The 26,133-nt window shown below is 43.4% G+C and overlaps 1 protein-coding gene across 1 annotated transcript; it reads left to right on the plus strand.

Annotated features, from left to right (window-relative positions):
* Positions 1–20,425: 20,425 nt before the first annotated feature.
* Positions 20,426–22,115, plus strand: Klf17 (Kruppel like factor 17). The gene is made up of 2 exons (XM_048352111.1): positions 20,426–20,969; positions 21,871–22,115. The coding sequence occupies exons 1-2, from the start codon at positions 20,426–20,428 to the stop codon at positions 22,113–22,115; spliced, it is 789 nt and encodes a 262-aa protein (XP_048208068.1).
* Positions 22,116–26,133: the final 4,018 nt, after the last annotated feature.

A 26,133-nucleotide genomic window follows, 5' to 3' on the forward strand; every position in this document is an offset into this window, starting at 1 on the left:
CGTGTGCGTGTGCTCATGCACACGTGCGCGCGCGCGCGCACACCCACAAGACTACACATCATGATCAAGTTGGTTTTATTCTAGGGATACAAGGATGGTTTGACATATATAAATCAATAAACATAATATATCATATACACAAGATAAAGAACAAAAATCACAATCATTTAATCACTTCAACTGATCGAGATAAAGCCTTTGACAAAATTCAGTATCATTTTATGATAAAAGCTCTGAAGAGGGCTGGGGATATGGCCTAGTGGCAAGAGTGCCTGCCTCGGATACACGAGGCCCTAGGTTCGATTCCCCAGCACCACATATACGGAAAACAGCCAGAAGTGGCGCTGTGGCTCAAGTGGCAGAGTGCTAGCCTTGAGCGGGAAGAAGCCAGGGACAGTGCTCAGGCCCTGAGTCCAAGGCCCAGGACTGGCCAAAAAAAAAAAAAAAAAAAAAAAAGCTCTGAAGAAACTAGGTGTGGAAGGAACATCCCTGACCTTAATGAGGCTATATATGACAGCCCTATAACCAGCATTGTATTAAATGGGGAAAAATTGAAATCATCTCCCCTAAAGTGAAGTATAAGGATGCTCTCTCTTTCTCTCTCTCCCTCTCTCTCTCTCTCTCTCTCTCTCTCTCTCTCTCTCTGTCCCTGAGCTTTTGTGCTCAAGACTGGCAGCACTCTACACTTGAGCCACAGATCCATATCTGGCTTTTTTTGGTGCTTAATTGGAGATAAGAGTCTCACAGACTTTTCTGCCCAGGTTGGCTTCAAACCATAATCCTCAGATCCCAGCCTCCTGAGTAGGAAGGATTACAGACATGAGCAACGAGAACCTGGCTTCCCACTCTTATTCAATGTTTTTAAGAGGGACTAGGAATGTGGCTTAGTGGTAGAGTGTTTGCCTAGCATGCATGAAGTCCTGGGTCCAATTCCTCAGTGCCACATAAACAGAAAAAGCTAGAAGTGACACTGTGGCTCAAGTGGTGGAGTGCTAGCCTTGAGCAAAAAAAGCTCAGGGACAGTGCTTGGGCCCTGAGTTCAAGTCCCAGGACTGCCAAAAAAAGAATATATTGGGGAGAGAGCAAGGGAAGAGGTGATATTGTCCAAAAAGAAATGTACTTTTCACTTGACTTATGTAACTGGAGGTCTTTTTATATCACCTTTATAATAATAAAAAATTAAATAAACATAGACTATAAAATAATAAAAAATAAGACACGAGAAAGAGCCAGCTCTATTGGTAATTAAAACATATTTCCATAATGAACACAGACGCAAAGCTCCTCAATAAAATATTAGCTAACAGCATCCAGAAACTGATCAAGAAAATCATACATCATGACCAAGTAGGCTTCATCCCACATTCACAAGGATGGTTCAACATCTGTAAATCAATCAACGTAATTCACCAAATAAACAGATCTAAAATTAAGAATTACATTGTTATCTCAGTCGATGCCCAAAAAGCCTTTGACAAAATACAACATCCATACCTATTAAAAGCTTTGGAGAGAACAGGAATGGATGGAACATTCCTCAAAACAATAAAAGCCATATACAACAGACCAACTGCTAATATCATATTAAATGGAGAGAAACTTGAATCATTCCCCCTAAACTCAGGAACAAGACAAGGATGCCCACTCTCCCCACTTCTTTTCAACATAGTGCTGGAATCCCTAGCCATAGCAAGAAGGCAAGAGGAGGACATCAAAGGGATCCACGTCAGCAAGGAAGAAATCAAGTTATCCATATTCGCAGACGACATGATCTTATATCTGAGGGACCCAAACAACTCAGTACCCAAACTCCTACACCTAATAAACCAATTTGGCAAAGTAGCAGGATACAAAATCAATCCACAAAAGTCAGCAGCTTTTCTGTACACCAGCAATATACAAACAGAAAAGGAAACTATGGAAACAATTCCATTTACAGTAGCCAAAAAAAGAATAAAGTACCTAGGGATCAACTTGACCAAGGACATGACGGTCCTATTCAATGAAAACTATAAAAATCTAATAAGGGAAATCAAAGAAGACACAAGGAGATGGAAAGACCTCCCATGCTCAGGGGTAGGCAGAATCAATATAGTGAAAATGGCCATATTGCCCAAATTGTTATACAAATTCAATGCAATCCCTATCAAAATCCCAGCCACATTCTTCACTGAAATAGAGAAACCAATCCATAAATTCATATGGAACAGCAAAAAACCTAGAATAGCCAAAGCAAATCTAGGCAAAAAAAGCAGTGCAGGAGGTATCACAATACCAGACTTCAAGCTCTACTACAAGGCCATCATAACAAAAACAGCCTGGTATTGGTATAAAAACAGATTGGAAGACCAATGGGTTAGAACTGAAGACCCAGAAATAAAACCGCACTCTTAAGCCAACTGATATTCGACAAAGGAGCTAAAGACATACAATGGAACAAACATAGCCTCTTCAACTACTGGTGCTGGGAGAACTGGGCAGCCATACGCAAAAAACTCAAAGTAGACCCAAGCCTATCACCATGCACCAAGATCAACTCAAAATGGATCAAGGACCTCAATATCAGACCTGAATCCTTGGAACTACTGAAGGACAGAGTAGGAAAGACACTAGAACTTATAGGCACGGGAAGGAACTTCCTGAATAGAGTCCCAGGGGCACAACAAATAGGGGAAAGACTCGACAAATGGGACTACTACAAATTAAAAAGTTTCTGCACAGCTAAGGACATAGCCACCAAAATAGAAAGACAGCCAACCATATGGGAAAGGATATTTACCAGCAGAGCTACAGAGAAAGGCCTGATATCTGTTATCTACAGAGAACTAAAAAAACTAAGCCCCTCCAAGCCCAGTAAACCTATTAGGAAATGGGCAAAGGAGCTAAAGAGAGACTTCACAAGAGAAGATATAAAAATGGCAAAGAAACACATGAGGAAATGCTCAACATCCCTAGTAGTAAAGGAAATTCAAATAAAAACAACCCTGAGATACCACCTCACCCCAGTTAGAATGGCCTATACTCTGAACTCAGGTAACAACAAGTGCTGGAGGGGGTGCGGGGAAAGAGGAACCCTTCTCCATTGTTGGTGGGAGTGCAAATTAGTACAACCACTTTGAAGAACAGTATGGAGGTTTCTCAAAAAGCTCAATATAGACCTACCCTATGACCCAGCCATACCACTCCTGGGCATCTATCCTAAACAGCAAACCCCAAGATATCAAAAAGACATTTGTATTCCATATTTATCGCGGCACAACTCACAATAGCCAAAATATGGAAACAACCCAGATGCCCCTCCACAGACAAATGGATCCAAAAAATATGGTACTTATACACAGTGGAATACTACATAGCGATTAGGAATGGTGAAATATTGTTATTCGCAGGGAAATGGTCAGAACTCGAACAAATAATGTTGAGAGAAACAAGCCTAGAACACAGAAAACAAAGGGGCATGATCTCCCTGATATATGACTGTTAAGAAAGGGAGATGGAGAGATAGTAGAGACCAAGTCTGTAAAACCAAAAACTGCTTGTCAAATAGTATTCCCCACAGGATTGGGGCAGCGACCCAACAGTATGTAACTAAAACCAAACAATTACTCAACATATAAAGGTCAAAAATTGACCTCTCAGGGGAATACAATAGCTCAAAAGCTATGTATGTACGTTCATATAAGACTGCTGTCGAGATATGGTCTAATATCGACATTACATTTAAAGCCCTAGGCGAACTTTCTTGGGCGTAGCCACCTGGCTACTGTATATGTTCTTGATACATTGTATATTGTATATATGTCTACCTGACCTAGAGAAGAGATAGAAAAACAGGAGGTAAGATATCACAAGAAATGTACACACTGCCCTACTATGTAACTGTACCCTTTTTGCACACCTTGTCAAAAAATTTGTGTTCAATTAATAAACAAATAAAAAATCCATATTTCCAAATCACTAGTATAGTAGATTACTGACTGATATTGCTCAAATGGTAGAGACCCTGCCCAGCAAGCTCCAGGCCCTCAGGGTAAGCCCTTGAACCAAAAACAAAACACAACAAAACAAAAAGCCAGGCACCAGTTTTTAGGCCTTTAAGTAACTGTTAAGTTACTCAGGAGGCTGAGATCTGAGAATTGAGGTTCAAAGTCAGCACAAGGAAAGAAAGTCTGTGACACTCTTATCTGTAATTATCCAGCAAAAGTTGGACACAAAGATGTGGCTCAAGTGGTAGAGTACCAGCCCTGGGTTTGATTCCTCATCACCACATATATAGAAAAAGCCAGAAGTGGCGCTGTGGCTCAAGTGGTAGAGTGCTAGCCTTGAGCAAAAAGAAGCCAGGGACAGTGCCTGAGTCCAAGCCCCAGGACTGGCAAAAAAAACAAACAAACCAAACACATTTTGTGTGTACATTAATGTTTGCTCCGTAAAATCTACCCCTCCCCCACAAAAAAGTACTTGAGATGTTATGCCAAGTCGCAAAACGACCACCAAGAAGGCCATCGAGACTCAGACATTCCGAAATGCAATAGCAAGGCAAGGCTTTATTCAAGCGGGGCCGCGGCCTGGGCCTTGTCTTACCCACTGATGCAGCGGAGGTTAGGAGGCAGCCCCCAGCTGCGATTACACAGAGCTTATAAAGGCAAAAGACAAAGTTACAGCAATCAGGTGTTTAAGCAAGCAAGATTACGGGTACAAATCTGATTGACTCAGGGTTCGAGGCATTCTAGGGGTGGTTAGAGTTAAGCATTCCCAGGCGGTTAGAGTTCTTGACTGGCTGGGCCCTAATAAGCTTGCCCTGGGTTTGCTCATAGTTTAAACAGACAACAAAACGGGGTCTGCCTGAAAATGGGGTTCACCCTAACTCTTCATTCCCCCCTTCACAGAGTGTATAAAATCCCAAAGTACGCAATGTTAATGTGTGAGTGCATTTCTCCCGTTGGTAGTGGGGGGCAGTGTTTCAGAGTTTGACACCAATGTTTTCTCCCAGGGAAGATAGCAGGATTACAGTTCTCTTTGGAGAGGGCGACAGGTTTTCTGGCCGGCAATTCCTGTTTGTTTGATTGATTATTTGTGAGATCACTTTAAGCATTTGTACCCACTGGGATGCAGAACCTTTGGGGGTTCTTTTTGTATAGATTTGTTTTGTACAATGGGGAGACATTATGACATCTCCATGAGGAAGAAGCAGCCTTTATGATGTGGGCTGAGGGTGTGGGGGCTGCAGACCCGGGGCCACCTCAGCCTGAAGGTGAGACAAACCTTCAATTTCACTCAATCTCCCCGATTCCCCAGGGCATGGACAAAACTAGATTAGAAAGACTTAAAGAAGCTTGGTTGTTTTTTAAAAATTGGTTTATGGAAATGGAACAGAGCTTATACAAATCCAATTTTACCCCAACTCCCAGAAAACAAAGAGGCTAAACTTCTGATACTTTAAATTGGATAAACAAAGCAAAACAGAATCCTTTCTCATCAAAGCTGCTGAATCATAAGTGATTTTAAACAAAAATTCACGTTTCTGTATTCAAGGAAAATTTCATCCTTGAACAAGTCAGACTGATCAATGTTGTCCTGAAAAGAAACCTTTGTGCTGGGTGCTGGTGGCTCATGCTTATCATCCTAGCTACTCAGAAGGTTGAGATCTGAGGAACCCCGGTTTGACACTAGCATGAACAAAAAAGTCTGTGAGATTTTTATCTCCAATTAGCAAGCAAAAAGCTAGAAGTAGAGCTGTGGCTCAATTGGTACAGCACTGGCCTTGAGCAAAAATACTTAGGAAGAGTGCCCAGGCTCTAAGTTCAAGCTCTAGCACCTGTACCAAGAACAAAACAACAATAACAAAAAAACCCATCTTTGGCTTTTCCTGATTTTACAAGATTTTTTCCTTTGCCACTAGGTATGGCCTCAGTCACTTTTATTCTAAATCTTACCTAAGTAACCAAGTTGTTGTTGTTGTTGCTGTTATTCTGTCTGTCTCTGCAAATAATGGAGCTTCAACTCATAGTCTCAATCTCTGACTTGTTTTTGTTTTGCCCAAATTTAGTGTTCTATCACGTGAGCCACAGCTTCACTTTCAGCTTTTTGCTGGTTAGTGGAGATAAGAACATTTTTTTGCTTATGCTACATTTTTATTTTTTGCTTATGCTAACTTCAAACTAAGATTAGATCTCAGCCTCTGGAGTAGCTACGATTACAGGTGTGAGTCCTCAGCTCCAGGCCCTACTACCTTAAACATTTTATCAGATTGACAAAGATGATGAGAAAGAGTGACTCCATGAACCTATATACTTTTATTTTTTTATTTTTTATTTTTTTGGTCAGTCATGGGGCTTGAACTCTGGGCCTGAGCACTGTCCCTGAGCTCTTCAGCTCAAGGCTTGTGCTCAACCACTTAAGCCACAGCACCACTTCCAGTTTTCTGGAGGGTTAATTGGAAATAAGCGTTTCACGGACTTTCCTGCCCAGGCTGGCTTTGAACTGTGGTCCTCAGATCTCAGCCTCCTGAATAGATAGGATTACAGGCATTAGGCACTGGCTCCCGGCTCATATATGCTTTCTTAAAATGATGTTATTAGCTGGGAATGTGGCTTAGTGGTAGAGTGCTTCTCTACCACTCATTCATGAAGCCCTTGGTTCAATTCCTCAGTACCACATAAACAGAAAAATCCGGAAGTGGCTCTGTGGCTCAAGTGGTAGAATGCTATCCTTGAGCAAAAAGAAGCCAGGGACAGTGCTCAGGCCCTGAGTCTCAAGCCCCAGGACTGGCAAAAAAAAAGTTATTAATGCATTTAATCATATTGTTTAACATATAAAAATAAGAAGCAAGGGTATTTAATATTTTTCTTAGGTTTTAAAGTTAACAAAGTACTGAGGTTTGTATTTAAACTGATATATTGTAGAACCTAATTATGCTCATATCAAAAGTTTGACAGGAGGATAAACTAGAGGCATGGAAAACAGAGGTAACAAGTGTACAGGAGTGGAGACTGCACTTGTGAGAAATGGTTATAGGCCGAACCTTCTATGTTGGCCTAAGAAAATCCTAGCCTTATTGGAAATAACTGATTTAAACTTATTGCCCTGGAAAAATTACCCAAGGGCTATGGATTGCCTAAAGCTGTCTTGAAATTCAGTGGGGTGCCAGCCTATAAAAGCCAGTGTACTTAAAAGGCAACCAGAAAAATATTAGGGGATTTCACTAAAGTCAGGCCTTAGGTTAAGCTTCTTTAACCAGTCTATGCAGAAAATTGCGGGCAACCCAGCAGAAGGTGTGACATTCTATTGGAGCGACTGGAAGACAGTGCTGCCTGCTGTCCCCATGTCCCCTGCCCATCCTATTTGGGTTAAGATCAAGGACAGCCTGACAGTCATCTGGAAGAATCTACATCGTCACCCTTAGCACCCCTACTGTGGTAAAAGCAGATGGGGCTTCATCACATGCAGCTGATTCCTGCTGGAAGGCCGCTGATCTGCTGAAACTAAGATTTTAGGGGGACATTCTTCCTGTGGTAACCTTCCCACTCCTCTGAGTTGACTGGAGTTGACTAGCTCTATTAAGAAAATTGGAAACCAGGGCTGGGAATATGGCCTAGTGGTAAAGTGCTCGCCTTGTATACATGAAGCCCTGGGTTCGATTCCTCAGCACCACATATATATAAAAAGCCAGAAGTGGCGCTGTGGCTCAAGAGGTAGAGTGCTAGCCTTGAGCAAGAAGAAGCCAGGGACAGTGCTCAGGCCCTGAGGTCACGCCCCAGGGCTGGCAACAAAAACAAAAACAAAAAAAACCTAAGAAAATTGGAAAGCATGCGTGGCAGGCTAGAGTGTCACTCCCAGGAGCTTCCTGGGGTGGGAGGTGTGTCCAAGTATATTAGAGTGTGCCCAGATGGATTAGGGTGTGACCTCAGGGAAAGGAGGGAGGTAACTGCCTCTAGGTGTGCCAGTTACCTAGGTAACTGGATGGAGATTTAAACAGGTGAAAACACCTGCAGGCCTCCTGGGGGTGGACCTCACAGATAACCTGTTTCTTTCTGGGTTCGAGCTTAAGAGCAGCAGTCCTATCGGATCGGCTCTTGTCTCATCCTTGCTCTCCCCAGCAGCCTGTGGGTGGAGTCACTACAGTCCAGGCAAGATTAACCTCTCCAAAAGAGAAATCAATGATTTGATTTTTATGTACAAGAAAAAAAAGGGGGGGGGGGAATGTAATATGGAGGTCAGATCTGGCCAGGCCATCATTGGCTGTTGAGGGGTGTCAGATTGACTCCATCTCAGATTAGTTAAAGAGAGCAGAAGCCGAGTCTATCTTCACTAAGATCTCCCTGCCCTATCCAGGCAAGTTCCCCTTCGCTGTGATAAGATTGTGTAAACTGCTTGACCACCTGAGTAGTAGAACGCTCAAGGTTAAACCTGTGCCCTTCCCTGAGTAGGCGTATCCGCCTGCATCAAGTGAGCCCCACCAAATCTGTGCAGTAAGTCTAACTAAAATGATAGGTTGGTTCAATCAGTTGCTATGAGACAGATTGTAACCTCATTGGCCACCTGTGTGTGGCAAGGGCTCATGGTCCCAGCTCCCGAATCTGGGCTGCGGCCCTGGCCAGCCAGCCTGCTTTTTACGGTTATGGTCCCAGCTCCCGAGTCTAGGCCATGACTCTGGCCAGTCAGTATACTTTTTACTTCCACAATAAATCCATCTTTTTACTTGAAAAAATATTTTTTTCCAGGGGGCTGGGAATGTGGCTTAATGGTAGAGTGCTTGTCTCGCATGCATGAAGCCCTGGGTCTTATTCCTCAGTACCACATAAGCAGAAAAAGCAGGAAGTGGCATTATGGCTCAAGTGGTAGAGTGCTAGCCTTGAGCAAAAGAAGCTCAGGGACAGTGCCCGGGCCCTGAGTTCAAGCCAACTGGCAAAAAAAAAAGTTTGCCAGGCTAGGTACTGGTGGCTCATTGCTATAATCCTAGCTACTCAGGAGGCTGAGATCTGAGGATCATGGTTTGAAGCCAGCCCAGGCAAAAAAGTCCCTTGAGACAGTTATCTCCAATTAACCATCAGAAAACTGGAAGTAGACTTGTGGCTCAAGTTATAGAGGACTAAGCTTGAGTAGAAAAAGCTCAAGGACAGTGTCTAGGCCCTAAGTTCAAGTCTCAGGACCTGCACAAGAATCTCCCAAAACTTGTCATGAAGGCAGATGGGTATCGGGGTCTTATGCCTGTAATCTTAGCTTCTCAGGAGGGTAAGATCTAAGGCCTGGGGTTCAAAGAAAACCCAGGCAGAAAATCCCAGGATTATTTTCTCCAATTAACCAGCAAAAAAGCAGAAGTAGAGGTGGGGTAGGGTGCCAGGCAAAAGCAAAAAAGTAAAGTGAGGGTCTGAGGCCCAGAGTTCAAGCCCCAGTTACCCAGTTATGACCGCCCCCCCAAAAAAAACAACAACCAGCTGAGTGTTTGTGGTTCACAACTGACATCCTATGTGGGAAGCTGAGAACCAAAAGACAGATTGAGTTCAAGATAAGATGAGCAGATTCTTTCTCAAAAGTAGCCAGCATGGCTACTGTATATGTTCTTGGTACATTGTGTATTGTATATATGTCTACCTGACCTAGGGAAGGGAAAGAAAAACAGGGTGTAAGACATCACAAGAAATGTACACACTGCCCTACTATGTAACTGTACCCTTTTTGCACAACACCTTGTCAAAAAATTTTTGTTTAATTAATAAATAAATTACAAAAAAGCCAGCAAAACCAGGGCTGGAGTCATGGCTCAAGTGGCAAAGCACTTGACTAGCAAGAGGCCATAGGTTTACTGGAAAAAAAAGTTGCATAAATAAATACAAAACATGATGCAGGACAGTCTAGGTCATTCATCCTAATTAGCTGTATTTCAATAATATGACCATATACAATGTATTTTTATCCTATTAGTAGCAATTTATGTTGTATCAAAATTTCTATTGTTGTTAGAAACAGTGTTCTTTTGTCTTAAGTCTTCATCCTGACAGGAGACAGAGCATCTTTATGTGATGCATAGTGAAGTTACAACTGAGCCTTCAAGCTGGGCTCTGCCTTTCTCTTCTTACCTGATCTTCTTACTGACATCCTTCCCACCTCAGCCTGGCAGCTTTTGCAAGTGTTTTCTAAACCTGCCCAGTGCTCTCCTGCTTTCTAGTCTGGCCTTTCCCACCAACCTTCTCCAGCTCTAGCAGCTCAACTGAAGAGCAAAATGGGTAGAGAGGCATGGTGGCCCCACCTTGTAATCCCTACACTCAAGAGGCTGAATCAGGGAGATGATAAATTTGAGTCCAGCTTTAATCGTGACTTTGAAGCCAGCCTAGTTAAGATCTTGTATAGAAAGAAGGAGGAAGAAGAAAGAAAGAATGGAAGGAAGGAAGGAAGGAAGGAAGGAAGGAAAGAAAGAAAGAAGGAAGGAAGGGCTGGGAATGTGTCTTAGTGGTAAAGTGCTTGCCTAGCATGCATGAAGCCCTGGGTTCGATTCCTCAGCACCACATACACAGAAAAAGCTGGAAGTGGCTCTGTGGCTCAGGAGGTAGAGTGCTAGCCTTGAGCAAAAAGAAGCCAGGGACAGTGCTCAGACCCTGAGTCCAAGCCCCAGGACTGGAAAAAAAAAAAGAGAAAAAGTAGAGAAAATGAAAGGAAGGAAGGGAGGGAGGAAGGAAGTGAAGGAAGGAGGGAGGAAGGGAGGAAGGGAAGGAGGGAGGGAGGAAGGGAGGCAGGAAGGGAAGGAGGGAGGGAAGGAGGGAGGAAGGAAGGGAGGAAGGAAGGAAGGAAGGAAGGAAGGAAGGAAGGAAGGAAGGAAGGAAAGGGTTGGGGCTCAAGTGGTAGAGTGCCTTCCCAGAAAGTACAGGTCTTACATTCAATCCCCAGTCCTGGCTTCTCTGCGCCCCCACTAAATGAAAGGCAGAACAGGATTAGTAAGGCAAAATTGGACTTGGCATAAAATAGACTCAACAATCCCATCTGTATTTCTCTTCCTGTGCTAGACCCTGGAGTAGCCTTTTCCTAAGGACACATCTTGCGATCTCATTCATTCTAATGGATTAAAGTCTGAAACTTGAAGTCTATCACTTCAGCCTGGACTTTGATTCCTAAGCTACTGCTTATTTATTTATTTATTTATTTATTTTTGGTGTGTGCCAGTCCTGGGACTTGAAATCAGGGCCTGGGTGCTGTCCCTGAGCTTTTCCTTCTTTCTTCTTTTCCTTCCTTCCTTCCTTCCTTCCTTCCTTCCTTCCTTCCTTCCTTCCTTCCTTCCTTCCTTCCTTCCTTCCTCCCTCCCTCCCTCCCTCCCTCCCTCCCTTTTTTTTTCTTGAAGCTAGCATTCCACCACTTGAGCCACTGTTTCATTTCCAGCTTTTTTGGGTGGTGGTTAATGGAGATAAACATCTCATGAGCTTAAACTGCCAGGGCTGGCTTCAAACCTTGATCCTCCAATCTCAGCCTTCTGAGTAGACAGGATTATGTGTGAGCCACCAGTGCCTGGATTCTGTTTGTTTTTGTCTTCTAATTTTGGACAAGGTCTCACTGTGTAACTAAGGATAGACTCCAACTTACCACATAGCCAAAGATGGCCTCCAGTAACATGGTCTTTTTCAACATTCAAATCTTCCTGTTTTATTTTCTCCATAGATCTTACCACCATCCCAAAGTGTGTGTTTATAAATATAAATACATATATATTAATTACATACAATATATATGTGTATGTATATATTTGCCAGTCTTGGAGCTTGAACTCAGGGCCTGGGTGCTGTCCTCTGTGCTCAAGGCTAGCACTCTACCACTTGAGCCATAGCACGACTTCCACCAAAGTCTATTTAGTTACCAACTTTATTCTGTTTGTTTGTTTGTTTGTTTGCCCATTTAGGCTGGAAATCCCTTGAGGTCAATCACTTCATTATTTACCATTGGATCTCTACTTCCCAAACCCGTGTCCAACACACAGTGTGCACCCAGTCAGGACTGTAGGATACTGCTGGCCACGGTGGCATGTGTCTATAGTCCCAGCGACGCCAGAGGCTGAGGCAGAAAGATCACCACTTTGAAGTGAGCAGGGGCAAAGTGAGTGAGACTCGGTTTCCAAAAGAAGATACAAAAAGGGCCAGGTAAACAGGGCAGGGAAGACACAGTTCCTCTAAGAAGTGGTAAAGGATTCGGGCTCTGATGGCTCATACCTATACTTGTAGCGACTCAGGAGGCAGAGATGGTTCGAAGCCGACCCAGGTAGGAAAGTCCAAGAGACTCTTAATCTCAATTATCCATCCAAAAGCCGGAACTGGAGCTGTGGCTCAAGCGATAGCATGCTAGCCTGGAGCAAAAAAAAAAAAAAAAAAAAAAGCTCCACCCCCCCACCCTACCCACCCGCCCCGCCCCCTCCCAAGGGTGAGGGTCTGTCTGTCCCCGGGCGGGCAGAGCTGGGCGGTGGGTGTGGCTGGTGGGCGCGCCCCTGACTCCGCCCCTGGGCGCTAAGTAGAAGCTCAGCGAAGTGATTGTGATTGTGATTGTGATTGTGGCGTGCTCTCGCTGGGAAACGCCGCCGCCGAGCAGCCCCTGCGGAGGCTGACTTTCCTCGGATTGGAAGTGGGTCTGGATCTCCCCCAGCACAGTTGGCCCCCGCTGACATGGAGCCGAAGTCGGAGGAGCTGAGCCAGTGGCAGCCTGTGCACCAGCCCACCCAGGCAAGTGGACCGTGCGCCCCTGGGCCGGCGCTGGGGGGTGGAGGAGGAGGGGAGGGTCAGAGGGAGGGTAGAGATTAAGGGAGGTGGAGGGGAGGCAGAAATGGGGCAGGTCGTTCAAGGGAGGGTAGGTTTTCCAATAAAGAAAATATTTTCCTAATGGATAAGGAAGGAAGGAAAGAAGGAAGGAAGGAAGGAGGGAGGGAGGAAGGAAGGAAGGAGGGAGGGAGGAAGGAAGGAAGGAGGGAGGGAGGAAGGAAGGAGGGAGGGAGGAAGGAAGGAGGGAGGGAGGAAGGAAGGAAGGAGGGAGGGAGGGATGGGGGCAGGGGAGGGCACGAGACCGAGGAGGGAGGTTGTGCACAAATAATTATTAATTCGCTATCTCATTTTTCAATTAATCTAGATGAATAAGTTTATCTAGCTAGTTGTTGGCTGCTGAGATAGAAGCTTCTAGATAGCTTCTCAGGGAGACATCAGGAGAAGACTGGGAGGTAAAAAGAAGCATTTACTGGAGCCCTTTGCTGGGGATCTGTGGTTCATGCTTGTAATCTCAATCACTTAGAAGGTTTGGAATCTGAGGATCAAACCCAGCCTAAGCAGGAAAAGCTGAGGACAATCTCCAATGAACCACTAAAACAAGCTGGGCTTGGGGGTGAGGAGAGAGAGAAGAGAGAGGAGAAAGGAGAGGGGAAAGAGAGGGGAGAGAGAGAGTGGAAAGAGAAAGGGAAAAGAGGTTAAGATTTGTTCTGGGGGCTGGGAATATGGCCTAGTGGCAAGAGTGCTTGCCTCATACATGAAGCCCTGGGTTCGATTCCCCAGCACCACATATACAGAAAACGGCCAGAAGTGGCACTGTGGCTCTAGTGGTAGAGTGCTAGCCTTGAGCAAAAAGAAGCCAGGGACAGTGCTCAGGCCCTGAGTCCAAGGCCGGCGACTGGCAATAAATACATGAGATTTGTTTTGGGCCTGGAGAGCTGGTGGCTAAAGCCCTTCCAGATCCTGAGATTAAACTAGAGGCAGAGAATGTGAGGCCATTCTGACATGGAATTGGCAATTCCCAGAGCAGTAGAAAGCCTTCCAGGGTTTAAACAGGATCTGTGGTAATTAGATTTGCACTTTGAAAAGAATGCCCTGGAGGATGGGACTGAGTTAAAGACAATAGAAAATTACTGTGATACTCTAGATAGGAATCAAGATGGCAGCTTAACTGGAGAGGTAACAATAGATTCTGGAAATATTATGGAGGAAGATCTAACTGTCATCAGTAATTGTAATCTGTCTATATCTTTACCTGTGGATTCCATCAATTGAGGATAAAAAACTTGTGTCTGAACTGAACAGGTGTAAGCCTTTTTTCTTGTCATATTCTCTAAGCAATACCAGTATTTATGTAGCATTTACATTGTGTCCTATACATTATAATTTATTATGTATTATAAATAATCTAACATTGACTTAAAGTATACAGGCTATACTTAATGTAGGCTATATAAAAATGTATTGAACACAAGGAAAGGCCATGAGAGACTGGAGGAGGTCAGAGAAGGAAAAAGGCTGTCCGTGTGTGTGCCAGTCCTGGGGCTTGAACTGGTCTTAGGGAGACCAAGGGAAGGACAGATCGAGAAGAGTGTGGCCCACTATCTCAGTCCTAGGGCCAAGTAGTCTAAGAGGTGCTGCTACTTAGACTCAGTGATATGGAGGTCATCAGAGACCTTTACAAAATCTGGAGAAAAGAGAGCCAAAAAAAGAGAATGATTAAGTGAGGTAGCCATGAAGATGTATCTAGATAACACTAAAAATGTTGACATTTGAAAGACTAGAAAACAAGAACCATTCTTGAAAAGGAGGAAACCAAGTCTGAGCACCCCAGAAATACCAACCCAACAGTCTTTTATCTAGTATTACTGGGTAGCTTACGCTGGCTGCTCAGCAAGTAATGTTGGAAAAGCAGACAGGATCTCCCAAATCTCCTAGAGCTTAAAAAAAGAAACCTTTTTCATCTTTAGAGAAAACATGATCTTGTCAGAGTTAATGATATTTTCATCTTAGATTCAATCATTACTCAAATTTCTCTGTGTGTTGTGAGAAGATCCTTTTCAGCTGATATGTCCAAAGCTATAACAACACTACGCGGGGTGCTGGTGGCTCATGCTTGTAATCCCAGTTACTCTGGAGTCTGCCATCTGAGGATCCCTGTTCCAAACCAGCCAGGGCTGGAAAGTCTATGAGATTTTTATCTCCAATTAAGTATATACATGCACACACACAAAAAGCCAGAAGTGAAGCTGTGGCTCAAGTGGTAGAGTACTAGCCTTGAGCAAAAGAAAGAACACTGCCAGGCCCTGAGTTCCAGCCCCAGGACTGGTGCCACGCACGCGCGCGCACACACACACACACACACACACACACACAAAATAACATTTTGCATTTAGATATGTCCTTCAGTATCATGGAAGTGAGAATTCTTTTTTTGCAGTATTGACATTTTTTTCTGTGATCCTATTGCCTTCTACTTTTTAGATTTACTAGGTTTTATTATGATATACTGTAGCTTGATATCCTCTCTCTCGTATTACTTCTAAATTAGAGTTCTTTTTAAAAAAATATATATTATTTGTGCTTTGGATTGAATTCAGGGCCTCAGACATGTTACACAAGTTCTTTATTATTAAACAATCCCTTAGCCTTCATTTGGTAATTTTGAAATAAGTTTCCTGTTGGGAAGACAGATAAAGGCTTAATTCTTTTATTTGAATGAATAGCATTCAAAGTTGAAATAGAAGGTAGCCTTTTGTTATCTTGGGCTCAGAGATTCGATTTTTCAATTACCATTCTTTATTTTATTTTCGTATTTGGCAATACTGGGGTTTAAATTCAGATCCTCTTGCTTGTTAGAAGGGTTTACCACTTGAGCCAAGCCTCCAAAGCTTGTAATCTAATTATTTATTTGGCTGGCTTTTGGTTTTGTACAAAAAGCCTCAAGCTCATTGGGCTTGCTTGCGCTTGCTCACAGTGGCGCTCTACCACTTGAGCCATGTGTCTCATCCATTCATTTTCTAATTATTTTGGAGATGGAGTCTGCCTGATCTGGCTTTGAACCTCAGTCTTTCTTCCAGGTCCCAGCCTCCTAAATAGCTAGGGCTACAGGTTTGAGTTACCAGTGCCCAGGCTCATTCTTTTTGATTCTGAAATTGTCGTAACTATGTCTGGTAGGAATCCCTTTTGTGTTTTTTTTTTTTTTTGCTGGTCCTGGGGCTTGAACTCAGGCCTGGGCTCTGTACCTGAGCCTCTCTGTGCTCAAGGCTAGCACTCTTAAGCCACAACACTACTTCTGGCTTTTTTGAGTAGTTTATTAGAGATAAGAGTCTCATGGAGACTTTTCTGCCCAGTCTGGCTTCAGATCTCAACCTCCTGAAGAGCTAGGATTACAGGTGTGAGCCACCAGTGCCTGGCTTGTGTCTGTTTTAAAATAGGGTCCTGGGCCAGGTGTTGGTGGCTCGTGCCTGTAATCTAGTTATTCAGGAGGCTGAGATTTGAGGCTCACTATTTGAAGCCAGCCTGGGCAGGAAAGTACGTGAGACTCTTATCTTCAATGAACTCCAGAAGTGGAGTTGTGGCTCCAAGTGGTAGAGCACTAGCCTTGAGCTAGTGAAAGATCTCAGGGACACCTAGGCCCTGAGTATAAGCCCTAGAACCAACAAAAAGAGGAATCTTGGGATTGTAAGCATATGCCATAGTGCCTGGATAGAACAAACAAGTAAAAAGAGGACTAAAACAATAAAACACTAGTAAGTAGTAAGTAGAATTCACCATTGAAACCATTAAGCCTAGATCTATTTTTGTCTGAAAAGCTTTTGATAACTAATTCAATCTCTTCAATTTATTTGCAATTTTAATCTTGACAAGTTTTGCATTCCTAGGATTCTGCCCATTTAATCTAGGTTATCCAATCACTTACTACTATATATACAATCCTTGTGAATTATAATCTTTGTTTAAACATTCAGTAGTTTTGTCTATTGGTTCTAAGAACCAACTTTTAGGTTCATTGCTTTTCTTCGTTTCTTCATTCTACTAGCCTTTAGTTCTTTTTAGTTCCTTTAAGGTAGGTACAAAGCTAGATTGAAATCTTATATGCTTTTATAGCTATGAACTTTTCCCTATCTGTTGAGAATTAGCTTTGAGACTGTCATATGATCTGTACTGGAGAATGCCTTGTGAGTTCTTGAGGAGAATGTGATTTCTGTTGCTTAGAATGTTCTGTGTATGTCTTTAGGTCTACTTGGTTAATTTTGTTGTTTGAGTCCTTTTTACTTCTGACTCTTATCTATTGTTGAGAGTATGGTGTTGGAGTCTCCAACTATTGTTACAGAACTGTTTGTCTCCAGTCTTAGTCTTTGTATGTGTTGATAGTTTATTAGGCTCATAGACATTTATTATTTTATTTTGTTGTGTATCTTGAAATCTTTTTTTTTGAGTGTAAACCTTTTTGTCTCTCAGTAGAGTCACTTCTCCTTTCTTTCATTATTTCCACAAATTTTTTTTCCATTCTTGCCTTTGATAGTAAGTCTCTTGTGGGCAACGTATTTAAGAAGCTCCTTCTGAGCCAGGTGCTGGTGGATAACATCTGTAATCCTAGCCATTCAGGAAGCTGAGATCTGAGGAGAGCAGTTCAAAGTCAGCCCTGGCAGGAAAGTCTGCAAAACTTTTATCTCTAACAAACTACTTAGAAAGAGCCAGAAGTGGTGCTAGAGAGGCTCAGGGACAGTGCCTAGGCTCTGAGTTGAAGCCCCAGATCTGGAGGGGGGGGAAAAAGTTAGTTCCTTCTGCCAATTTGTCTTTTGGTTGGAAAGAAGAATCTACTTATAAAGTGTAGTTCCCAACTAGGAGAGATTTAGTTCTGTCAGTTTGTCCTTTATTTCTCCACTATGTCCTCTTTGTTTCGTTGATTTTTCTCTTTTTCAAGTGTGTTAGTAGGGTTTGAACTTAGGGCCTTGCATGCGCTTGCTTAGTTTGATTGTACAGCTGGGGTTCTACCACTTGAGCCATACTTATACACTTCTTCTTTTTACTGGTTATTTTGGAATGGCTTAGGTTTTTCTTCCCTGGTTGGCTTCAAACTTTGATCCTCTGGTGTTCAATCTCATGAGTAGCTAGGGATTATAGGTATGAGCCTGGTTATGTTTTGAGGTACTGGGGATCACACCAGGGCTGTGTATATGGCAGGCAAGCCCTTTACCTCGGAGCTACATCCCCAGCCTTGATGTGAAACCGTAAATTCCCTCCTTTTGTGTATATTCTGTAACTATTTCCTTTGTGGTTACCATGGGGATTACATCTGACATTCTAAAGTTATAACACTAATTTGAATTTATACCAGCTTAACTCTGAATAGCACAGATTCTTACAGTATTATATTATTCTTTATAGCATTACACTTTTTATGCATTATAGGCTCAGAAATATGGGTTTATAATCTTTATGCATTAGTCTCTTAAATTGTGTAGAAAACAAAAGGTGGAGTTAAAAACTAAAGTTAATAACAATAATAACTTTTTATGATTGTGATTCCAAGCTTCTGTCTGTGTCCTTTCACTTCAACTTGAAGGACTGTCTTAACCTTTCTTGTAGAGAAGATAAATGGCAATGATCTCTCAGCTTTTCTTTTATCTGGGAATGTTTTAATTTCTTCATTTTTCAAGGACTTTTTTTAGGTGCTGCTGCTGCTGCTGCTGCTGACAGTTATTCTGTAACCTAGGGTGGCTTTGAACTCAGTCTTGCTAAAATAGCCTTGAAGAGGCTGAGACAACTGGTAGGCATCATCATATTTAGCTTGAGGAGTTACTGGGGCTTCAAGTCAGGGACACATGTTTTCTAGGCATGTGCTGTGCCACATATCACGATCTCTCCCTACCCCCTTTGCTATGTGTGTGTGTGTGTGTGTGTGTGTGTGTGTGTGTGTCCGTGTGTGTGTGTCTGTGTGTCTGTGTCTCTCTGTCTTTCTGCTGGTATTGGGCTTTAACTCAGGCCTCCTGCTTTTTCACTATCACTTGAGTTACACCTCCACTTCCATCTTTTTGCTGATTAATTGCAGATAAGAGTACCCAGCTTGAATAGATTGTTCATCTGGACCATCTTAATAGAAGAGTGGATGGAAGACAATAGGGTAGCCATCCCAGCTTCTTAGCACAGAGCTTCCTTTTCTATTGCTACAGCAATAGGTGTTTTTTTTGTTTTTTTGGTTTTTTTTTGGCCAGTCCTGGGCCTTGGACTCAGGGCCTGAGCACTGTCCCTGGCTTCTTTTTGCTCAAGGCTAGTACTCTGCCACTTGAGCCACAGGCCACTTCTGGCCATTTTCTGTATATGTGGTGCAGGGGAATTGAACCCAGGGCCTCATGTATAAGAGGCAAACACTCTTGTCACTAGGCCATATCCCCAGCCCTCAGCAATAGGTTTTAAAAACAATTGGAGGGGTTGGGAATGTGGCTTAGTGGCAGAGTGCTTGTCTAGCATGCATGAAGCCCTTGGTTCAATTCCTTGGTACCACATAAACAAAAAAAGCCAGAAGAGGCGCTGTGGCTCAAGTGGTAGAGTACTAGCCTTGAGCAAAAGGAAACTCAGAGACTGTGCCCAGACTCTGAGTTTAAGTCCCAGGACTGGCAAAACAAACACCAACAACAACAATTGGACTGGGTGCTGGTGGCTCACCTATGTAATCCTAGCTACTCAGGACAATCCACATTTGGAAACAGCTTGGGCAAGCAAATCCTCTTAATCAGCAAAAAGATAGAGCTGAAGGCATGGATCAAGACAGCTTCTACTTCCACTTTCCTATCCTCCTTTTACCAGTCATGGTCCTCAAGGAGCACTGTCCTTGACTTCCCTGACAACCAACCCTTCATTCATTTTCAGTATTTTTCACATCTGTCTTTTTCCATAGTATCTCCTAGATCTCACATCTGCCCACAGGGCAGATCCTCCTCCTTTAAGCAGCCATCTAAGACAGCCTCTCAGTTATTGGTAGATGCGGTTCCTATCTGAAGCCTCTGCCCAGCTTTGTGCTTTCTGCACTCATTCAGCTGGCTTGAATTGTTTTTTTTCCATTCATGCCAGCCCCTAATGTGTACTTGAAATTGGAGTCTTTTCTTGACATCTTGCTGAAGATGTAGGCTATGGAGTATAGGTTGGTTTTTTGTTGTTGTTGTTGTTGTTGTTGCTGCTGTTGTTGCTCTGTATGAAAGTGAGTTACATCAAGGATTCAATTTTACTCCTCCTCATCAGACCTGTACCATCGAAAGCCTAAGAATAGTCTGGAGGAGGGTAATTCAGACTACAGGTGATAGAAGCCTTGGATTAGTGTGGGGACTAGGATGGGGAAGAGAAACAAGCAGAACTCAAAGTGGAGTTAGGACGAATGCCACCTGACTTTCTTTCTCTCTCTCCCCTAGGAAAATGAGAAGTCAAAGTCCTTCTTGGATATATCTATGTCTACCAGAAGCAGTGCAGTGCCTACTTCTTGGAACCAGGGCCCATCAAGCTTCCAACCATTTCCTCAGGTCATGGAGATATGGAGGAGCCATTTGTTAGTTGCTAAAACATCTGGGCAGAATGTGGATGAAGTAATGTCACATGGAGCATGGAGCATGGAGCGTGGAGCAGGCTACTGTTCCCAAGTGACTTCCATTCCTCCCCAGATGTACTGTCAGGGAATGCCTCCTTCCCAGCCTGGGACAATGATGTCCCAAGGGTCCCAGATGATGTCCCTAGGAGACACAGGTGTTCCAGGGGTGGCCGTGAGCTTCAGTGAACATCTAAGGATGCCTGCCAATGGGCCACCAGCCACAGCTTCCAGCAGAGCCTTAGTCATGTCCCCAGCAATGCCTTATTCTGGCTCCTCAACAGTGCCTTCCACCAACACATCTTCAACACTTAAAATGATCTTGGGAACAACCATGCCTTCCTCCGAGGCCCAGACTATGCATCCCTCTATGGTTCAGATGTCCAACCGAGAGGCCTACAATCGAGAGATCCCTTCAGCTCAGTCTCAATTATTGATGTCTTTAGAATCCCAACATTCTCTTGTGAACCAATCAGTATCCCAGGAAGTCCCCTTCCTGCCGGAGGAGCCAGCACCTGCGCCACAGAGGCAAGCAGAGAATAACGTCAGCATTCGGAGAAGGAGCGCTCCAGTTTTAAGGCCTTATGTCTGCGAGCATATGAACTGTGGAAAAGCTTACACCAAGCGCTCCCATCTCTTGAGTCACCAGCGCAAACACACAGGTGAATGAAGTGTCCAAGTTGGGAGGGCATGGAGAAGTCTTCAGGCTTTTTGTGCCAGGCTACTGATCTGTAATTGTGTTTATCTTTCAAAGCTTGGAGCCAAGCTCTGTTGACCCCATCAACTTGCCATCCAAGATGATGGGGCGAGGCACTATTGTGTCAGGCACCCTTGACAAGTTCCAATATTTTCTCTTCTGCCTACTCAACCATGAGTGCTTTGACTTGGAATCTGATCCCTTCTCAACTTTTTCTTTTTTTTTTTTTTTGTCCTGGGGATTGAACTCAGGGCCTGAGCATTGTCTCAGCTTTTGTACTCAAGGCTGGTGCTCTACCACTTGAACCACAGATCCACTTTCAGCTTATTGGTGAAGTCTCACAGATTTTACTGTTCAGGCTGGCTTTGAACCATGACCTTCCAATCTCAGCCTCTTAAGTATCTAGGATTATAGGCATGAGACTTCTATATATTTTTTAATGGTAGGAAAGTTTATTAGAGGGAAAGTATGGCAGAGAGAGTACGTGGCATAAACATGCCATTGGGAGACATCACTTCATCTGTACCCATAGTTTTGCATTTTCAAGGGTATAGGCATTATTGTACCCTTTGTGTGGGTATATGTATGCGCATATGTAAGTACTGAGGCTTAAACTCAGGGCTTCTAGTTCTCTCTTGGCTTTTTCATTCAAGGCTGATACTCTACCACTTAGGTGGCACCTCCAATTCTGGCCTTTTGCCAGGTAGTTGGAGATAAAAGTATTGACATTTGTCTGTTTGGGGTGTCTCTGAATTGTGATTCTTAGATCTCAGTCCCCTGAATAGCTAGGATTATAGGTATGAGCCACCAGTGCCCGGCTGGGTTTAGTCTATTTTTAATGCCATGTCTCCCTTGTCTCTCACCAGGGGAGAAGCCTTACAAATGCCAGTGGGAAAACTGCACGTGGTCTTTCTTCCGTTCTGATGAGCTTGCACGACACATGCGGAGGCACACCAGACATCGACCGCACCAGTGCAAACAGTGTGGCCGAAGTTTCATGCGATCTGACCATCTCAGGCAACACGAAAAGATTCATCGGCGACCATCAGGATCCCCAGAATCTCAGGCCAACAGTGGACATATGGGCAGTCCTCCTGCCACTGGCCTTTAGGGATCTCTTTCTCACAGCTTGGCTTCTCTGCCCAGATCCTGCCTGCCTCAGGCCTCTTCATCTGTTTGGTAGGTGTTGGTCTAGGTGGAGCCAGAGGAAGACTAGGAGTCAGTGTCAAAGCTGAAATGAAGCTAAGGGATTCCTCAAAACTCTCAAACTGTCTCACATGCCCTCACCTCTGGCCACTTGCCATTTATTTAGCCAGATGGAAAGATAGAGCATGGAGATAGAGAGCTCTACTAAAAACTTCTTTATCTCCCCTCACTCCCCAGCTTGAAACGCTAAGGATTCTCCTTTCCCTGCCACACAAAGTCCAAGTTCTTGATCTTGGTCTTCTATTGTTTCCACAGCTACATTCAAATCTGAATCTGACCCCTCAGTGACTTTGGGGGGAAGGTCTTTGAAACTATGCCTTATCTCATCTTTTGGAAAATGGAACAACAACAACAAAAAAACCTCAGTCCTGGGCTGTGTTAGACACACCATGTGTACCACATTAGATTCTCTGTAGCATCATCCATTCATGAGCCTAGTTTCTGTTTCTTCCCACCAGACTTGGGTAGAATGTACCACCACAGGAGGGGACTATGGGCACCCAGACAGCCACAGCAACCTAGAACTGGACTGATGGGAAATGGGAGACAGGAGGGAGCCATGTATGTCAATTCTCTCTTCCTCCCATGCATGGTCTGCTGCAAGGCCAATCACTATAGGGTCTTTTTGAAGGCTGGTCATGGAGCAGCACCCTGTTTAGAAATGTACCACCTTGCCTAAGTTCTCCTTCTTTCCCACCTCACTGACAAATAAAAAACATCAGTATTTAGGTCTTGTTTTAGGTTCTATTTTCTAATGGCTTAGGAGTAGGGATGATATTAGACGAGGGCAGAGAAGGACAAATCTCCCCATATTCTCCTTCCTCCATCTAGGCCAGGTACCTGGGCCAGGGAAATCAGATATTAAGGTGCCTATCCTTCCTTAGAGTGGAAAGATGATGACAATCTTGGTAAGTTGGTAGTGAAAAGCCCCATTTCTGGATTCAACAGGCTATCTTATTGACCAACTAAGAATGTGGTTAGGTCATCAAGTGGTAGAGCCGGGATCTCAAGCAGGATCTATCTGCCCCAGAAATTGGTCTCCTTGCAAAAAGGTGGTGCCTTCTATAGATGCAGGCCTGAGCCCATCCAGTGCTCAGGCACTGCCAAGCAATGGCTGCAGAGAAATGACTCCAGTCTGATCCCTGTGCTCAAGGAGCCATCTTGGTCTAGGAATAGAAAGGTCCACCCAGATGCAGTGGCTATGAGAAAGAGAAGCTTCTAAAGAGGAAACCAGGGAGGCTTTCTGAAGGGGGATCTGTAGTGGGGCTTGAACTCGGGACCCCATACTCTCTGCTTTGGCTTTATTTTTCTCAAGGCTAGTACTCTGCCACTTAGGCTTAGCTCCACTTCCAGATTTTTGCTGGATGAGAGAAGTCTGGATTTATCTGCCCAAGATGGCTTCAAACTGTGTGATCCTCAGATCTCAGCCTATTGAACAGCTAGGATTACAGGCACCAAGGATTACTAATACTAAGCAGATGACCCTTGATTTTGGTAAGAATAATCTCTAGGAATCCTTCAAGTGTTGAAGTAAACTGACAGTGAAGGGCATTCCAGGAAGAGGACAGGGGTAGGTGCTCAGGAGAGTCAGCCTGCAAACTCCCCCCACATAGCCGAGGCTGAGTGGAGCCATACCGAGGAACACCAACAACTGTGGGATATGTCAGGGAAGAAAAGACCTCCCAAAGAGGAGCCTGATCAGACCTAGAGGATTTGGGTTTAACCCCGCCTCCCATTTCCTGGGTTGTGTCCTGTGCTAGACACTAAGGATTCCACCTTATCTCTTATGGAGTAGAAAGAGAATGGATGGAAATTATGAATGTACAGGGCACCCAGGGGTTCATGTTTGTAATCCTTGCTACTCAGGGCTGAGATCTGAGGATCATGGTTCAAAGTCATCCAGGGCAGGAAAGTTGGTAAGACTTATCACCAATTAACTACCAATTATCTACCAATTATCTACCATATGTGACAGCTCAAGTTGTAGAGTACCAGCCTTGAGTTAAAAAGCTAATGGACAGGACCTCAGACTACTGACCACTATTTTCTAGTATATGGGCCATATGTTTGTTTGTTTTTTTAAATTGGATTGGAAATTGGATTTTTAAATCTGAAACCTTGGAAATCTCCTGAGGGCTGCGTTTTGATGCTTGTTGGTTTGCGTACTGACTTTTCTGAATGAAGTATTCGTCTCTGTTTAGCCACTTATCAATGAAGGAGCAGAGGTTTCCTTAGTCACCTGACACCCATAAGTTGCACTGTCTTTGCCAGGACGCTGTGTGTGTTTTGGGCAGCACATCTTTAACCTTCAGCCAGCAGCCAACAACTCAACCACCCTTTACTTCGTTTGTACAAAGCCTTGAGGAGAGCATCTTTCTGTCTCTCTGTCTCTGTCTCTCTTTCTCATGCAGTGTGGAACACTTTTATTTTATACAATTTTACCTACCCTCTTATGCTTTCTGAATTTAAGGCATAGAAACATTTCTCTAAATTCTGGCTACAGAGAAATTTGTCTTCTTTTTAACTAGCACTTGCATGTTTTCATATTACTTTTAATAACTGATTGAGATTTTATTCTTACATATATGAATAAGTTATAGATGCCATTCAAGGTTTTACTTGTTATATGTACTATGTAGCCCCAAGCTGGCTTAGAGCTTGGTATGTAGCCCAGTCTGACCTTAAACTCAATTCTTCTGGGTCAGTCTCTTGCTGAGCTTACAGGTATGGGCTACCATACCTAGCTAATTGTAGCTTTTTATAATTGGTTAACCAGTTGCCCTTATACACAGTCTTTAAAATTTATCTTTGACTTGGGATGCCACTTTTTTATAATATGATCCTTTCCCATATGTAGTTATCTTTATGAGCCATTTTATTTCATCCTTCTCTTTGTCTATAAATTCACTAGTTTTACATTATTCATTGGCTTTTCAAGCTCTAGAAGAGCCATTTTGATCATCTTATTGCAGCCTTCTGTTCCTGGCCTTTTCCCCAAACCAGATCCACATATCCCCAATCCTCTATCCCAAGGTTTGCCTTCTTTAACTCTCTTAACACGATGAGAGCTCTACCTTAGAGACAGAGAGAGGGCCTACCTTCCAAGTTTCTTTATACATTCATATATATAGTGTTATCTTACATCTTTACTGCTAGTCCTTTTTCATATTTTAAAATGTCTTCATCTTCCCCTGAGCCAGGCAGTGGTGCCTAACACCTGTAATCTTAACTACACAGAAAGCTGAGATCTGAGGTTCTGAGTTTAAGCCCAAGACTGGCACAAAAAGAAAAATATCAATTGTGTTTTCTCTCCATCTTGGCCGGACTCAGGCTGAGGCAATGATGGAGAGTGCTTGCTCTTGTGGGAAAGGACAATGTAAATCCCAAACTGCACAGTATTGCTGTACATTACATACTACCGTGTCTATTAACGAGCTCATTAAGTTTTAAATAAATATGTAATTGGGGATTTTAATGCTGTATTTAATGTGAAATCCATGGTAGATTGTCCCATGAGTTGTACTGAGATTTGAGGAGAGTACTGGGGGTTTGGGATGGGTTAAGAATGTTACTATTTTGCATACATAATCCATAATCATGATCCAGACAATTAGATCTGGATAACAAAAGATAGCTTTATTACCTGTTTATTGTTATAGTCATACAGTTGTATAACTGTTATAGTTGTATTGTTGTAATTGTTCATTGTTGTAAGACCCACGAGCATTCTTGAATTTCCTTACTCCCTTACTCACCTCAGTATACAATAAATAAAAGTTGTGATGGAGTAGTTACAGACATTTTTCTTTTCTTTTTTATGCTAGTCCTAGGGCTTGAATTCAGGGCCTTGGCACTGTCCCTGAGCTCCTTTTGCTCAAGGCTAGCACTCTACCACTTGAGCCACAGTGCCACTTCTGACTTTT

This window comes from Perognathus longimembris, chromosome 7 (genome assembly GCF_023159225.1).
Source record: "Perognathus longimembris pacificus isolate PPM17 chromosome 7, ASM2315922v1, whole genome shotgun sequence".
Classification (NCBI taxonomy): domain Eukaryota; kingdom Metazoa; phylum Chordata; class Mammalia; order Rodentia; family Heteromyidae; genus Perognathus; species Perognathus longimembris.

Bases quoted from the DNA above. Each gene is read 5' to 3' on its own strand.
- Klf17 (XM_048352111.1), top strand. From the start codon at position 20,426: ATGTCCCAAGGGTCCCAGATGATGTCCCTAGGAGACACAGGTGTTCCA. The intron at 20,970-21,870 runs GTGAATGAAGTG...GTCTCTCACCAG, and splicing joins TCACCAGCGCAAACACACAG to GGGAGAAGCCTTACAAATGC.